Source organism: Nasonia vitripennis, chromosome 5 (assembly GCF_009193385.2).
Source record: "Nasonia vitripennis strain AsymCx chromosome 5, Nvit_psr_1.1, whole genome shotgun sequence".
Classification (NCBI taxonomy): domain Eukaryota; kingdom Metazoa; phylum Arthropoda; class Insecta; order Hymenoptera; family Pteromalidae; genus Nasonia; species Nasonia vitripennis.
Genome location: NC_045761.1, coordinates 24,837,394 through 24,852,081, shown reverse-complemented (window position 1 = coordinate 24,852,081; position 14,688 = coordinate 24,837,394). Strand labels below are relative to the sequence as shown.

General features: G+C 38.1%; 2 protein-coding genes and 1 non-coding gene across 9 annotated transcripts in view; 1 reads left to right on the top strand and 2 right to left on the bottom strand.

The window, feature by feature from the left end:
• Positions 1-389: 389 nt before the first annotated feature.
• Positions 390-5,388, top strand: LOC100122820 (methionine--tRNA ligase, mitochondrial). Of its 2 annotated transcripts, none has more exons than XM_031931147.1 (7): positions 390-1,260; positions 2,409-2,576; positions 2,663-2,937; positions 3,007-3,238; positions 3,317-3,552; positions 3,626-3,860; positions 3,952-5,388. In XM_031931147.1, exons 1-7 carry the CDS (start codon positions 999-1,001, stop codon positions 4,521-4,523), a joined length of 1,980 nt encoding a protein of 659 aa, XP_031787007.1. In that variant the 5' UTR covers positions 390-998; the 3' UTR covers positions 4,524-5,388. The 2 variants fall into 2 exon arrangements, with proteins under 2 accessions (XP_031787007.1, XP_031787008.1); XM_031931148.2 differs by lacking the exon at positions 390-1,260 and adding an exon at positions 1,466-2,295.
• The window catches only part of LOC100122833 (dopamine receptor 1), a 151,137-nt gene continuing 141,152 nt past the window's right edge, over positions 4,704-14,688 (bottom strand). For 4 of the 6 annotated variants that reach the window (XM_008208910.4, XM_016985861.2, XM_032600673.1 and 1 more), the window contains 5 exons: positions 12,942-13,011; positions 11,368-11,677; positions 11,160-11,304; positions 9,863-10,288; positions 4,704-8,964 (listed from right to left, as the gene is read on the bottom strand). In XM_008208910.4, the coding sequence (XP_008207132.1) occupies positions 8,680-8,964; positions 9,863-10,288; positions 11,160-11,304; positions 11,368-11,677; positions 12,942-13,011 (1,236 nt within the window). In that variant the 3' untranslated portion in view covers positions 4,704-8,679. The remainder of the gene's footprint in view (positions 8,965-9,862; positions 10,289-11,159; positions 11,305-11,367; positions 11,678-12,941; positions 13,012-14,688) is intronic. The other 2 variants (XM_031931150.2, XM_031931149.2) reach the window with 2 other exon arrangements.
• Positions 9,247-9,319, bottom strand: TRNAT-UGU. Its single transcript has one exon. It is a non-coding gene; the product is annotated as a tRNA-Thr (tRNA).

Genomic DNA, 14,688 nt, shown 5'->3' with positions numbered 1-14,688 from the left:
AAAGTTGCTTTACGTTGCGGAAACGGTACGTCACGGAGACTACTTGGGTCAACTCTGATCGTGCGATCGTGCTGACATCTGCAACTAGTTTGAATTTTCCGCGGGAATATTTTGCGTAACTGCGTTCTATGTAATTCTAAGAAGATTTAAAAAAATATTTTCTTCTCGATGATCCATAAAAAATTGCACTTTATTACGATTTGATCGCTTTACTTAATTGACTGGAATTACTGCAAGCTCTCGTCTTATCTCATTGGTATGTATACTGCAGCGCTTTAAACAACTGTTCTTTACGCAGACTTTTCAATAATTTGTTGAATATCTGAACCGATCTCTGATTTACGTATTGGTTATGCGCTATTACGAGATTTCCCAGAACTGTAGTAACCAGAATGTCAAAGTGGCACATGCGTCTTTCCAAAATGTCAATGGTCGTTGCGATATACCGAAATAGTTTTACTATGGAATATCAATACCAGATATGCGTGACCTTGTTTGTAACATACTAATCTATCTAATGTAAATTTGATGCAAATTGGACCGATATTCGTAAAGTTTAGTAAAAATATAGGTAGCATGAGTTTAGATACGGCACTGCCTGTATCATGCCAACCGGAACTCGTGTGCTACTTTATATATCTTATGAAGTTTGGTAAGAACGACTTTTCAAATCTACGATATTTAATGCCCTTACATTTTAAGAAAAATTACAACATGATATTCAACCTTACTACCGCTACATCGTTAAAATGCCCATAGCAGACGACAAAACACATAACATTTGGGAAAATCTAAAATCAAATAAACAAGGTTAAAGCACAAGTCTACAGCTGTACACATATATCTATATATACTTATCAAACTCTCGCAGACGATTTTTCTCCGCAATCCAACATGGAGTCCTACAGGCAGACGATGTAGGAGTCTTCCAAAAAAACATCAATAAATCTTAATAAACAAGTTTGATTCGTGATTACACGAAGTGTTTTTAGTCGTCAATGGCAGCATCGTTACTTCGAAGTGGTAATAGAGTCATCACGCTCCTGGACACCGTCAGGAAAACGGGGGACCTTGTTACTCTAACCTCAAAACGATCCATCATGGCGAGCCGGCCGAGAATGGAGAAGGTCCTCGAAGATCTCCAAAGGAATCCGTACTTCGACAAGTATGCCCAAAAGATCGCGAAACTCCAGGAAACCAGCCCCGAGGAGTTCCTCGCGAGAATCGAGGAAAAGGAGAGCAAGCTCAAGGAAGAGAAAGGTGCATAACCTATCAAATATATTAGCATGTTTGTTTATTTTGATTTTAGTGCAGTTAAAAAATTCGATTATGAGTGATTTAGTTAACATAATATTAAATGCAAGGCAATATCTTTAAAAAATGTCATTTAGTTTTTTTTTCAAATTATTTCATATTTCACTAAACCTCTGATACTGACTATGAAAAAAAAATCTCGCTGTTCAAGAACGTCGTGCCAAAGAGAGAAAGTTTCAAGCAACGCAAGCAAAGCCACTTGCAGAACCAGGATTACAAACTAAAGAAGCCAGCTTGAGTAGTATTATGAAATTGGAATTGATTGAAGGAAAAAGCAAGGAGGAGATCACAGAAATTTGGCACCAGTACCATAAGCAAAAGGATTGCATTTCTGGAGTACTGACAAGAGAGCAATTTGAAAAGTTGTTTGAACGTGGCAAGAAGTATCCCACTTTCTTGCTACCTCTACCAAGAGAGAATGGCTATGAGTTTATCATGTGCCAATTCCATGGAACAGAAGTTCACATGACACCTCTGATATGGTTTCAGACACACAAAGAAAATGCTCCAGAATGTTTAACAATGATACACTACACAGAGTTATTGGACAGTAAAGGCATTGTATTGATGCGTGGTGAAATTGACACCAAATCCATATCTGTGACTGAAGCCCAGTGTCTAGCAAATGAACTACAGATGTATTATTCTTCTGATCATCCTCAGCGATTGAAGTTGCTTCAGACATTTACAGAGAAGCCCGATGAATTTAAACACATGGACTTAATAGCCCACTTAGAAACCATTTCTTTCGATGCTGGTGCCAGTGGTGAACTGTTATCAAAGAAAAATGCTAAATAAATGACTTCTTAAGTTTGAATTGTAAATATAGATTTTAAATAAAAGTTGTTCTATAAATTCTATTCTGGATACTCATTAGTGCCTACAATAACTTAAATTACTTAACAAACCCACAGTTTTCTATTTTGATTAAAAGTTAAATATTTTAATTGCTAAAGAATTATTAAAATTAACAATAATTAGGTAAGACCTCTTTCATTTTTAAAAATTCTTTAAGGTATATACCTTGCATTTGAAATTATGTTATTCTCAAACAAAGATAAAACCATTATACATAATATTTATTAAATTTACAGTTTTCTCAAGATGTTTGAGACAAACCCGAAAATCGCCACTGTCATGGAGTGTTACATCCCACTTATGGAGATCAAATACTGTTCACAAACAAATTATGGTTAGAGCATATTCACAAGCAGCAGCTGATTATAAATACATAACGACGCCAATTTTTTATGTCAATGCAGGTAAAATTAAAGTCAAATTTTGCGTAAGAGTATGCAACTTATACTTAATTACCATCTGAAATTGAACTATTTTAATGAAATTCCAGCTCCACACATCGGACACTTGTACACCGCGGTTTTGGCAGATTCGATTGCGAGATTTAATTCAATGCAAGGTCATGTAACTGTATTAAACACTGGAACTGACGAGCATGGTAATAAGGTTCAACAAGCAGCAAAATCGTTCAATGTACCCACGGATCAGTACTGCAAAATCACGTCGCAGAAATTTAGAGATATGTGCGATACTTTTGACGTTGATTACGCCACATTTATAAGAACTACAGATCCCGCTCATCAAGAAACGGTTCAAAACTTTTGGGTAACTCTACGTTCTACGTATGATAACGATTTTCATCTTTCTTTCAGTTATTCATGAAATCATTTTTAGAGGCTTCTCGAAGAAAGAAACCATATTTACAAGGGTAAATATGCGGGCTGGTACTGTGTTTCTGAGGAAGCGTTTTTATCGAATCAAGACTTGATTGAGAAGAAGACAGCATCTGGTGAAACTATCAGAGTCTCTGCAGAATCTGGTCACGTTGTTGAATGGGCCGAAGAAGAGAATTACAAATTTCGACTAAGCGCATTTCAAGATGACTTAAAACATTGGTTAAAAGATGGTGATTTGCCTGATATATTATTTTTAACCATGATAGTGTTTTTGGAAAGCTTAACGTGTTTCTTTTTTATGTATACAGAAAAAGTCGTTCAACCTTCGACTTTCCATAAAATTTTATTACAGTGGGTCGAAGAAGGATCGTGTATGGCAGATCTAAGCATTTCCAGACCAGCAAATAGATCCCCTTGGGGTATTCCCACACCAAGTGATCCGAATCAAACGATTTACGTATGGCTTGATGCTTTAGTAAATTATTTAACAGCGTTGGGATATCCTGACCAGAAGTTCAAAGAATTTTGGCCACCCACAGTACAAGTACGTTTGTCTTCGATAACACGTTAAACGAGAGTATACATATACGTTTAATTGATTCATTTTTTCTTCTTAGGTGATCGGCAAAGATATCTTAAAGTTCCACGGCATTTATTGGCCTGCATTTTTAATAGCAGCTGGATTGGAACCTCCAAAAACTTTATTTTGTCATTCGCATTGGACCGTCGATGGTGAGAAAATGTCTAAATCGAGAGGTAATGTTGTATCGCCATTTGATGCTGCTCAACAATTTACGACGGAAGGCTTGCGATACTTTCTTCTTAGAGATTCAGTACCTCATAACGATTCAAGTAAGAATACGTTTTTTTGGAGAATTTCTCTGGTATTTAAGTATTTAGAAGCTTTTGATGAGGGTTATTTCTCATTGAAATTTTTTTACAGATTACAGTACAGAAAGGGTTTTGAATATCTTGAATTCCGAGTTAGCCGATACTTTAGGAAACTTAGTTAGCAGATGTACGGGTAAAGTTGTCAACCCCAAAAGTGAGATTCCAAGTGCAGCGATCTATGCTAAAGAGCTTAAATCTGAACCAGCAGAAACACTGAGAAAGAGCATGGAATCTCTCGGAGAAATTACTAAACAACACTACGAATCCTTTTACGTCCATCACGCCATAGACGCAGTGATGTCTACTCTGAGAAGTGCTAATATTATGATTGAACATCACAAGCCTTGGGTCCTTAGAAAAGAACCCGACAATGAAATCGCTATCACCGAATTAAAATCAGTGATTGCATTAGCATTGGAGGCTACCAGAATTAGTGCTATAGCTCTATACCCAGTAGTGCCGAAGTTAAGTTGCAACTTGCTAGACTTTTTAAATGTACCGAATAATGCAAGACTTTGGAAAGACACAAAACCAAAGTATTTGGAATCTCCACCATCGGCAGATTTTGAACATTTTGGACATAAAAATACGATCTTGTTTCCTAAAATTAAACTGAAGGCGTAATATGTAAATTAAAAATGTGATATTCAATTTTTTAAATTTCGCATATATTTTCGCAATAATGTTATAAACATTGTTATTATTTATCTTTTTATATTTGTCAAAAAAATGAATAAATAATCATAAATTAAAAATATATGAAACTGGAGACTTAGGATACGGGAAGTGAAAGAAAACAAAATATTCTTTTTTCATAAACTCACGCAGATGTCTTATATTAAATATTTACAGAGAACGATCATTCGAATATATCTTTAGTGTACATAAATACGTCGTACGCAACACATCGACGAGAGGATTTATTTCTGACCTAAAAAACAGAAAATTTATTTAAAAAACGGATAAAAGAAATCAAAACCTTGCGGTTTTAACATTATTAATCAATAATAAAGCAGATTCAAGAAAATTCTAATAATTTATAGACTCGGAGTATGAACTTTTACGCAATACCTCCGATCTCATCGTGGTGTCGTGTACGATCGTTTATTAGAGTTAGCTTGTATTCGTAGGAAGCTCGTCGGAACTCGCCCACACTACAGTCGTCCTTCTCCACGCACGTCATAGAGTCAAAGAACACAAGCACTATCGTATTGAATTCATTGTTTACCTATTCACTGTGTTCTGTATGAGCCTTTATATTATTATTTTCGCACTCGGACGGTTGTTCGAAGATTCTTCCTGGATGCGACGATTGTGGATATGTGACGCGTACAGAATTGAGTCGAATTTATTTATACATAATCTTACTTTGTTAATTATTTATATATTCTTTACATTTTTGGGATATTATTTGTATTCACTGTCGCTGTTCTTATATGTTCATTAATGAAAACCCAACATTAAAAAGCAGTATGTTTGCAACACTCCAGCTCATCTGTTTGTTTCATACGCTTAATTATACGAAACCAATATTTATATGTGTATATGTACCCTCGTAAATCCGTGAAATAGAAAAATAACTACAAATGATTATTTACAAGAATCATGGAAAACGAGGACGCTTGGCGACGCCAATAAATAAGCGTTTATGCATAGCTAAGTATTGCTATTTTAAATTACCTATGTCGACATATCTTTTAGCATGCTAGATTTTTACTCTATTTTTTGTCCATGTAAAGAAAACCAAAGTTTTTAGTTATTGAATTTCGAAATACTTCGAATATTAATTCAAATCAAAGACAACTATCATATTGATAATTCAGGTTTCGGAACAGTCCTTAATAAAATAATAAATAATTGATAGATTTTTATAGTACAATTCTGCATTGTACTAATATTGAATAATATAGATTCGACTCAGGGTTTAAAAATAATAATATTATATTTCTCTATCAACATTCAATTTATAACAGTATAAAAATTTCATAGAAAAAACCAAAATGAGTTAGTTTTTCTCATATATCACAACAATTTACGTACACGAGTATATTAATTATGGATTATATCAGGTGCAGTATATGTCTATATTTTACTGATTTTTTGTGTTATCTGATTGATATTAAATTATTGCATCCTTAAAAATTTCCTTTGGATTTCATTATACATCCAAATAATATAATAGTAGTTTTCAGTTTTGAACTACATCATATGATTTCCAGATCAGATGGCTAAAAGTATATTTCTATACAACATAACAATCCCATATTACCACAGTGCTTTTTACTTAATGATTTTTTTCGCTTTAGCCTTGCTAATATTGCGCTTTTTTACTGATTTAAGCGGGATCGCGTGCAAATATCTTGTATTTTTTCTTAAACCATATGTATCTTAATGAAAATTTATTCATACAACTTCACAAACATGCTTTAAACCTATAAAGAGAAAATTATAAAATTTAAAATCGCAACATTATTTCATTAAACGAATATCACATTGCTTTTGCCTTTCTAAAATACTGTTAATTGCTTAGTTATTCTGTTCAACGTCGCACCGTCCGATGATCGGTTTGCATTAAGCGAAGAACAATTTCACGAAAAATCATCATCTTACATCTAACAGATTACGACATTATCAGAAGTGGATAAAGTTTAGATACCCTGTACCTAGATCCAAAAATTATTATCGTTGCAAAAATGTAAAAATGTTTTTCTCATACTTGATAAATTGGATACGGTTATATAAAAGCTGTTTATACGCAATAAGTATCTTCGTTGCAAAAGGTGATAAAATTGTTCAACCTTTATAATAATATATTTTGTAATGATAAAAATGGATGACATCTTGTTATAGTTTATTATTTTTATAATACTTTTTCCACTTCTGACTTCATCGAAGTTCGACTTATATATTACGCTTATAGTTGAGTAATATTATACAAGTCTTGAGCGTTTTGACTAGAACTTTCACAACATTATACAGTGCAAGTTTTCATGAAATTTTTCTTCAATCAATATCAATGAATCAACGCAACCGAGCTATACCGAAATAAGTTAACTTAATAATGTAGCTAACTACATTTTCTACAATCGATCGCGAGTAAAAAAGTTATTTACACCGTTCTAAAACTTAATCGATCTAAGAGTAAGATTCGATAGTAGAAAAAATGTTCATCGCAGCGATTACCGGCAAACTTCACGCAGAAATTCTCATTACATTGCCAAATCAAATTTGAAGAAGTTTAAAGTAATGAATAGTATACGACGCAGTGAAAAAATTCGATAAGTCTGACAGAACTCCGCTAAGACATATTGTGAATAATTTTAACATTGATTTTAATGTTGATACATACTCGAAATAATGTAGGGGAGATTCGATTGCTTTGATCACTTACTATAAATTATATTTTCTTGTAACGAAGTATTTAAAATTTTGTATATTTACATAACAGTTGTATACATAGAAGTTATTATTTTAAACGTTTCAAGATATTTTTAACATACATATATTTTAAGCTTTGATGGATTATTAACTCAAATTCTTATAAAGTTTTGTACATACAGTAACAGTATTTGTGCATGATATGATTTTTTTTTATTTTTAAATTAACTAACACGTATATGCTATCTATCAAACTTCTTTTTCTACGAATCTTATACTTACTTATCTTTTTTCGGCTTATCGAATTTTTTTTACCGGTTTTACAGAAGTCGTTATTCGGTGTGACAAGAAGCTGAGGGAAATCGAACCGTTTGTTACAATCGTTTCAAACACTGTATTTCTTAACATTTTTCCGTTTTTCAAACATACCTCTTAGTAGAAAGTCATTTAATCTCTTTGAGTGGTTTTTATAAAATGAACCTTCTATAATATAAACACTTAAATCGGCAGGTAAAGAAAATGAATCTAATCAAAAGATAATTTATAATTGTCTACTAAGACAGTTTGTATCTCTTTGCAAAGTAAGAGTTCGACTAATTTCTGCTTCGAAAATACTTTATACGCTATCAGTGTAATCATTTTTTGACTTAAAAATATCGTAAAAGAACTATAGTTAAACATTGAATTCAGTGCAAATATCACGATTGTAATTGCTTGTCAAAAATTAATGTTACGCATTTTAAAGCTACGATAAAACACGTTACGCATTGCATTTCGATAATTTAATTATATTAATTTCATTATTTTTCTTTAGTTTATGCAATAAATAAACAGTTCCGAAGCAAAGTTTAGTCATGTTTAGATTTTGCATTGTTAGAGTACAGTTGAGAGAAATCACATCAAACACTTGTACTAAACAGTATTTTAAATGTTAAAATACTTAAAAGCATTTTTCAGATATGTATTTTATTTGTTAAAACTAAAAGACTTTCTTGTATAATACTTTCAGCAAAGATATGAAATAAACTGTACTTTTGATAATATTGATTTACAGTCGTCGGTAAGGTAGGAAACCTTCATCACTTATTTACAGTAAATTCAAAATCATAAAAGCTCTTGTTCGATTGCCGCATATGTGTCACCACGTGTATTTAAAATCAACTTCTGTAATTCAAAGTTCACCAAACAGACGTAAACAACACAAAAGCTGATCAACTGTACCCTAACCTAAAAATTCTCTCTGCAAACAAATACAGCAACAATTTATTCGCTCTGATCGCAACAAGATATGTCTCGATTTTAAATGTAAGAAAACGTCATGACTGATTGTCTTGTGGAGCCTTAAAAAAAGAAAAACACGAGAATAAACAGCTCCCACTCTCTACCGTGTGTATCCATATTCCTAGATGGCGCTGACGATGGTGTCACGGTGCCGCTGACCGATCGTGCCGACCTGACAACTATCGGCACTGGAGCGCGGACTGATGTTGCATTCCACGACAGAACCGTTGCGCCTTGCTACGACGACCGAACGAAACTCGCCACACTCACTCGTTGAGGGTTGATTATAGCGGGCGCGCGCCCCCTTCGTCAGAATGCGCTTGAATGCTTCCCGGAACTCCGTGTTAAAGATGCTGTAGATTATCGGGTTGAAGGCCGAGTTGCTGTACCCGAGCCAGGTCAGGATCTGTAACGTGACACCAAGGTCATATATTTCGAAAATAGAATCGATTCTATATTTGATCCTATCTTTAATTGATAGTTACTTAATAGAATCGCAAACCTTTTGAAATCTTATAAAATATATTTTAGTTGCATATAGACCTAGTATAATAGACTTATTTCTTATTGACTATACATTATGTGTTATAAAAGTTTATTTTTACCAAAATAAACCTGCAAATCGTTATTGTTGTACGTAGGCAGGACGTACATCCTCTAAAAAACATAACCATCGAAGAAAAAAAATTGCCCCCAGAGAGATTTGAACTCTCGACCCCTGGTTTACAAGACCAGTGCTCTAACCCCTGAGCTATGGAGGCCGCGGCTCATACTACTTGCATCGCTCTACCGCTTCATATCAGATACGATTTTTGAATTTGTTAAGGCAGATAAGTAGTAATGGTATGGCTAAGCTAGACATTGCATTTTTATATAATATACCTTTTTTAATATATATTTCAATCGTTATTCGATACGCTTTGTTGGAAAATATCAGTCGATTATCTGAATTTGTAAAACGACAAAGAAATAGTGGTTTCGTAATTTTCTTAAACAGCAATAACGATCTTCCGTTTGACATTATACAATAAACTAGTTGCATTGTTAAATATGCGCCGCGGAGAAATAGAAAAATTCGGCATACATTTTATGAATAAAACTCCAAACACTAGCTGATACCCATATCTTATCAGCGATGATATGATTTCAACGTTTTCCGGAGCGTATAACTCTCGATTAGATAAAATTAGCTATAGATATCGAAGCCAAAAATATAATCACCTGTTGAATGAATTCCGTCATCCATACTGATACATACACTACGTAAGCTATATATACCGATGTGACCGAGAGGACCAACTCACCTGAAACGCAAGATCAGGTATGCAGGTCTTGCAGAAGGCGGCAACGATGTTGACGCAGAAGAAGGGCACCCAGCAGATGAGAAAGACGCCCATGATGACGCCGACGGTTATGGCGGCCTTGTGGTCCGACACGTGGTAGGGACTGGTAGGCTTCGCTTTGGTCGGCGGTTTCGGCGTCTTGGTGCGCTTGCTCTTCGAGCGAAAGCTCTTGGCAAGGGACGAGGGCTCGGGCAGCTTCGTCACTGCCCTGATGCTCCTCACGTGCTTCTGCGCGTAGCAGTAGAGCCTGCAGTAGATGCCGAGCATCACGATGCACGGCACGTAGAACGATATGCAGGACGAGACTATGGCGTACGTGGGCGTCAGGTCCAACGCGCAAGTCGGATACGACTGCAAGTACATCGAGACATGTGGGCTCTGCATGGGCTTGGTATTTTTCATGCGGACACATGTGAGTGTAAGTTGTTGAGTTTATTCTTTGTACGCTATATATGCTATAGAGAGCATGTGTTCGGGAGGAGGAGGATTGGGATCGGGGCAGTCATGTATGAGCTGTTTCGTCACCGTGAGGTGCGAGTGATACTTTGCGTTTATTCTGAAGGGCCTTGAATCGTGCATTGCAGTATGTACCTAGTGCACATTGATTGAAAGATGCACAAGAAGATGAGATAAAAAATGTGAACACTGAGATCAAAGAGACACTTATGGATCACAGAGATTTGGATTTTTTTAACGAATATCGTCGTGCAAATTTTGAACGAGTTTTCCGCGCAAAAAAACCGACAACGTCAGCGACAACATCGTCATCACGAAAAAAGCTCGGGAGCAAGGTCCCTTAACGACATTTACGATAAGCAAGCTTTTAAGTCTCTCGGGCGCCAAGTAAGTAATTAGCTGGCAAAGTTTTCGCGGGGGCTTTTCGCTAAAGCTCGAGAGAGAGACAGAGAGTTTCGCAAATCAAGTTATGGAAGCAGCTGCCACTACGCCTCGATGAGATTTTCGAACTTCGACGAGCAGACAGCGCACAGCTTTGGCAAACAATAATGTAACGACGGGGACGTCGACGCTTAACGTTAATCCTTCGATGCTAAGCCGAGACGCTGGATTTTTATCGGCTGTCGGCTGACGAAATGAAATCTCGATGTACAGGCTATTGTATGTTTTTGTACACGATATGCCAAGATTTTAATTAAAGCAACCAAGGTAATTTCGATCCTGGTTCAAAATTTTGTTCATAACGTCAGGGGAGGGGAATTTCGTGCAGAAAAAGTTTAGATTAACGTCTAAAAGATCTTACCACTTCGCCAACGATATGGACCACCGGCGGCTCGTTTGGCCTGTGCAGTCCAAGACTGATGGGCAAGAAGGATATGAGTATCGCCAGCAGCCAGACGGTCATTATGCTCGCCCATGCAATTTTCTTCGTCACCCATCTCCCGTACCTAGAAAGACGTTTATCGTTTCACCAATAACCCAACAACACTCGCGCACGTCGATTCACTCACCTGAGCGGATCCTTAATGTGTATATACCGATCCAACGATATGGCGCAGAGGTTGAGTATCGAAGCGGTACTGCACATTACGTCGAAGGCGACCCACGTGTCGCAGAATCCCGAGCCGAAGAGCCAGTAGCCCATGAGATCGTTGACCCCGGCAAAGGTCATGACCAGGCAGCCGACGAAGAGATCGGCAACGGCCAACGAGGCCAGGAACAGGTTCCCGATCCTCCGCAACGCCCGGTCGGTGCAGATCGCCACGATGACCAGCACATTGCCCGCCACCGACAGGAATATCAGCAGCAACAGTAGCAGACCTGCTCGTCGAGGGGAGATGTTAGTACCGAAGGTTTCCTTGTTTTTTTAAAGGGATTTCGAAACGCGAAGAGATGCCAAGTGTGTTATTTAGAGTATAAATTGTTGGCATTGCATTAATTAACGCGAATAACGAATTCTTGAAATGTACGAGCGTAAGAAGATTACGCGTAATGCAAATTTTCCGAATAACGATCGCTTGAGCGTAATTTAATTATATATCAAATCGCAAATACTCGAAATCCTTCGAGAGATTATATCCATCAGCGTAACGAGCGATTTTCCGAGCTTGACACTGCGCAATCCGCTTAAACAAATGCAAAAGAGTCGTGCGTTTGCAAACAAAATTCGTCCATGGGTCGTCAAAATCCGCTGAATGTATCGACGAGTGTTTACACAAAGAAGCCGGTATTCGATGCATCTCTTCGTTTATCGAAACTCGAACGGGGGAGATCCTTCGCCCAGTGTAAAGAGACGGCGACGTCGTCTCGCTTGACGGACCGCATCCACTTAAGCCGTTCGCGATAGGTTGACTTGAGAAAAAATGAGGGTCGGCGGGAAAGCGATCTTGACATATCGGGGCTTTACGAGCGTGTAAAGGTCGCTTAGTCGCTCGTACGGACGGTTAATTAATCAAGCTTTACTGCGCGGTTTATTTTATTCCTCTTATTTGTTTATTTTTATTTCCTAACTTTTGCGATGACGAATAAAAAGAAAAAAACTCCGAACGAGTAGCAGACGTAGCCGAGCTAGAAAGAAGTCGGGCGACGATTAAAAAAGTACAATAATTTTTCAAGAGGAAAAGTCTCACGGCGCGAGCGACTCGCGAGTCTTTCAATTATATGAAAGAACGAAACTCACGCTCTGGAATTCCAGACGTTTAAAGAGCAACTTTTTTCTCAACTCGGAAAGTAAAAAGCAGCTTTACGATGCGCGCCAGATAACCATGCTTTATTATACGTCCGAAGGATATCTCTCGAAAATACATAACTATACTTAAAAGCCCAAGTCCGCAGAGATTATTCCGAAACGCACAAAAGCTGCCTTTGATCGGAGTTTCGAGAGGCTGTGCTACGCGCCGATGACGCGGCGAACTTTACGCAAAGCGGCTACTTGGCGAAGGATCGATCGTCGCTCATCGGTTCGTGCAGTGTATATATATATATATATATATATATATATATACACACACACACACACACACACACACGCACACGCACACACACACACACATATAGAGATAGAGAGAGAAAGTTTTGAGCGAACCAACTAGGAGCTGCGAGAGCAGCGAGAGTGCGACATCCGGCAGCTCCTCTCCGTCCGTCTGGTTGCTGCTCTGTAACAAACGTAATAATGGAAGACTGGCGTTAGTACTCGTAGATACGAATTAACGCGCGTATCATCTTTACTGATATGCCTCGGATATGTACGATTCCCCATAAAAATCCAAACCCGTCGAAAAGCGGGCACTCGGACGTATCTCACGCTTCCCCGCATCAGCCGAGCGAAAGTGAATCCCCACAGCGAGTGAGAAATTGTCCTCGGGTTCGAATTGACGTTCGGCAAACGTTTGCATTCCTCAACACCCTCGCGAAAAGAAGAAGAAGCTCGAACGTCAATTTCAAAGGTGGCGTCGAAAAAATTGCCGTCGTGGGTTCCAATTCCTCGAAGAGAGCCTAGGGGGGGGGTAGCAGATAACGCGAGGAGGAAATTTCACTTCCTCGATTGTGCCAAGTGGGTGAGCGCGAGTAGTGTCTCGTGGTAACGATCGCTTTTCAGAGAAGAGAAACGGGAAGATATCAGAGCGAGGACTTCTTTTCTCGGAGTGTTTGAATAGGCGCGCTTGACGAATGCTTTTTTCCTAAAGCGGAGTCTTTTGTCGAACGACGACGCTCAATTCATCGAGATAATACGAGCTTTATGCTTCTCTCGGCGAAACGTCATTTTTTCAAGCGTATCATATAAAACAAAGTATAAGCCGCGTGGCATCGATTTTCCTCCTATCTTTAGCCCGTTATCCATACACGCGCGGCGGTAGACAAAGCCGCGGCGTTGAGTAAACTCAATTAGCCGAATCTCAAAAGTACAACATATACGAGTATAAGACTGTGTCGCGTGTAAAACGCGGCGTCGGCGCGTGATCGATCTCAATTAGCCCGCGAGACTTTTCGCCGCGAGTTGTATACATATACTTACTCTTGAACTCGGCGATTTTATTATCGGAAGCGCAAGCGCCGGAGTAAATAGTTTCGCGGCGAGGAGGAGGAAGCGCAGGTGGAACGACTGCTTCGTTGGTATAAGTAATCACTTTAATCGCGAGAAGAGAGGCGAGAGAGGGAAATTATTTGGCCGGAGCTTCTGACGCGCGGCTTGCGGTAAGAGAGCGAGCCGAGCTTAATAGGAATGAGTTTAGGCTAATGTTGATTAGTGGTGGATTTTGCTTTGATTAAGCTGGAATTGAGATTCGAAGACGATGATTCGATTTTTTTTTATTTATTTCCCTCGGAATTTAAATACTCTTCCCTCTTTGAATAAAAATCGCAATAAATTCCCATCTCGATATTCATCTCATCCCCCGAAGGCTTAATCCTTTTCCCTGGCCGGCACCTATTTGCGCATCGACAATCAGCCCGAGTACGAAGCCCGCTTTTCGAGCGTCTTTGAGGCTACATCCCCGGTGCATTAGTCGAGGGAGCTTGACGAATCGACGAAATTGCAGGGATGCATTCGATTGGGAAAACGCACGAGGCAAAAGAGCCACCACGTGTCAGCCGTGCACCACGAGAATTTAATCTTGTTTCAAGAGCTTCACCTTTTTTGCGTTTATAGCAGATTTCATTCGGCTTGATTTGATTTCCGCGCGCTTTTTACACGGTTTAGAATCGCTCTGCGCGATGCTGGGGAATTTTTTCATTAAACAATCGAGAGCCGTATATTGGCACCGGTATCGCTTGTAGTGTGATGAATTGCTACGCTGCGCGGAGAATTTATTTGATTACACGATATGGGTGAT

Excerpts from the sequence above, each read along its gene's own strand:
- LOC100122820 (XM_031931147.1), top strand. The coding sequence starts at position 999 with ATGGCAGCATCGTTACTTCGAAGTGGTAATAGAGTCATCACGCTCCTG. Across the intron at positions 2,577-2,662 it reads AATTTTTTATGTCAATGCAG|CTCCACACATCGGACACTTG; the intron begins GTAAAATTAAAG and ends ATGAAATTCCAG. Across the intron at positions 3,553-3,625 it reads TTTGGCCACCCACAGTACAA|GTGATCGGCAAAGATATCTT; the intron begins GTACGTTTGTCT and ends TTTTCTTCTTAG.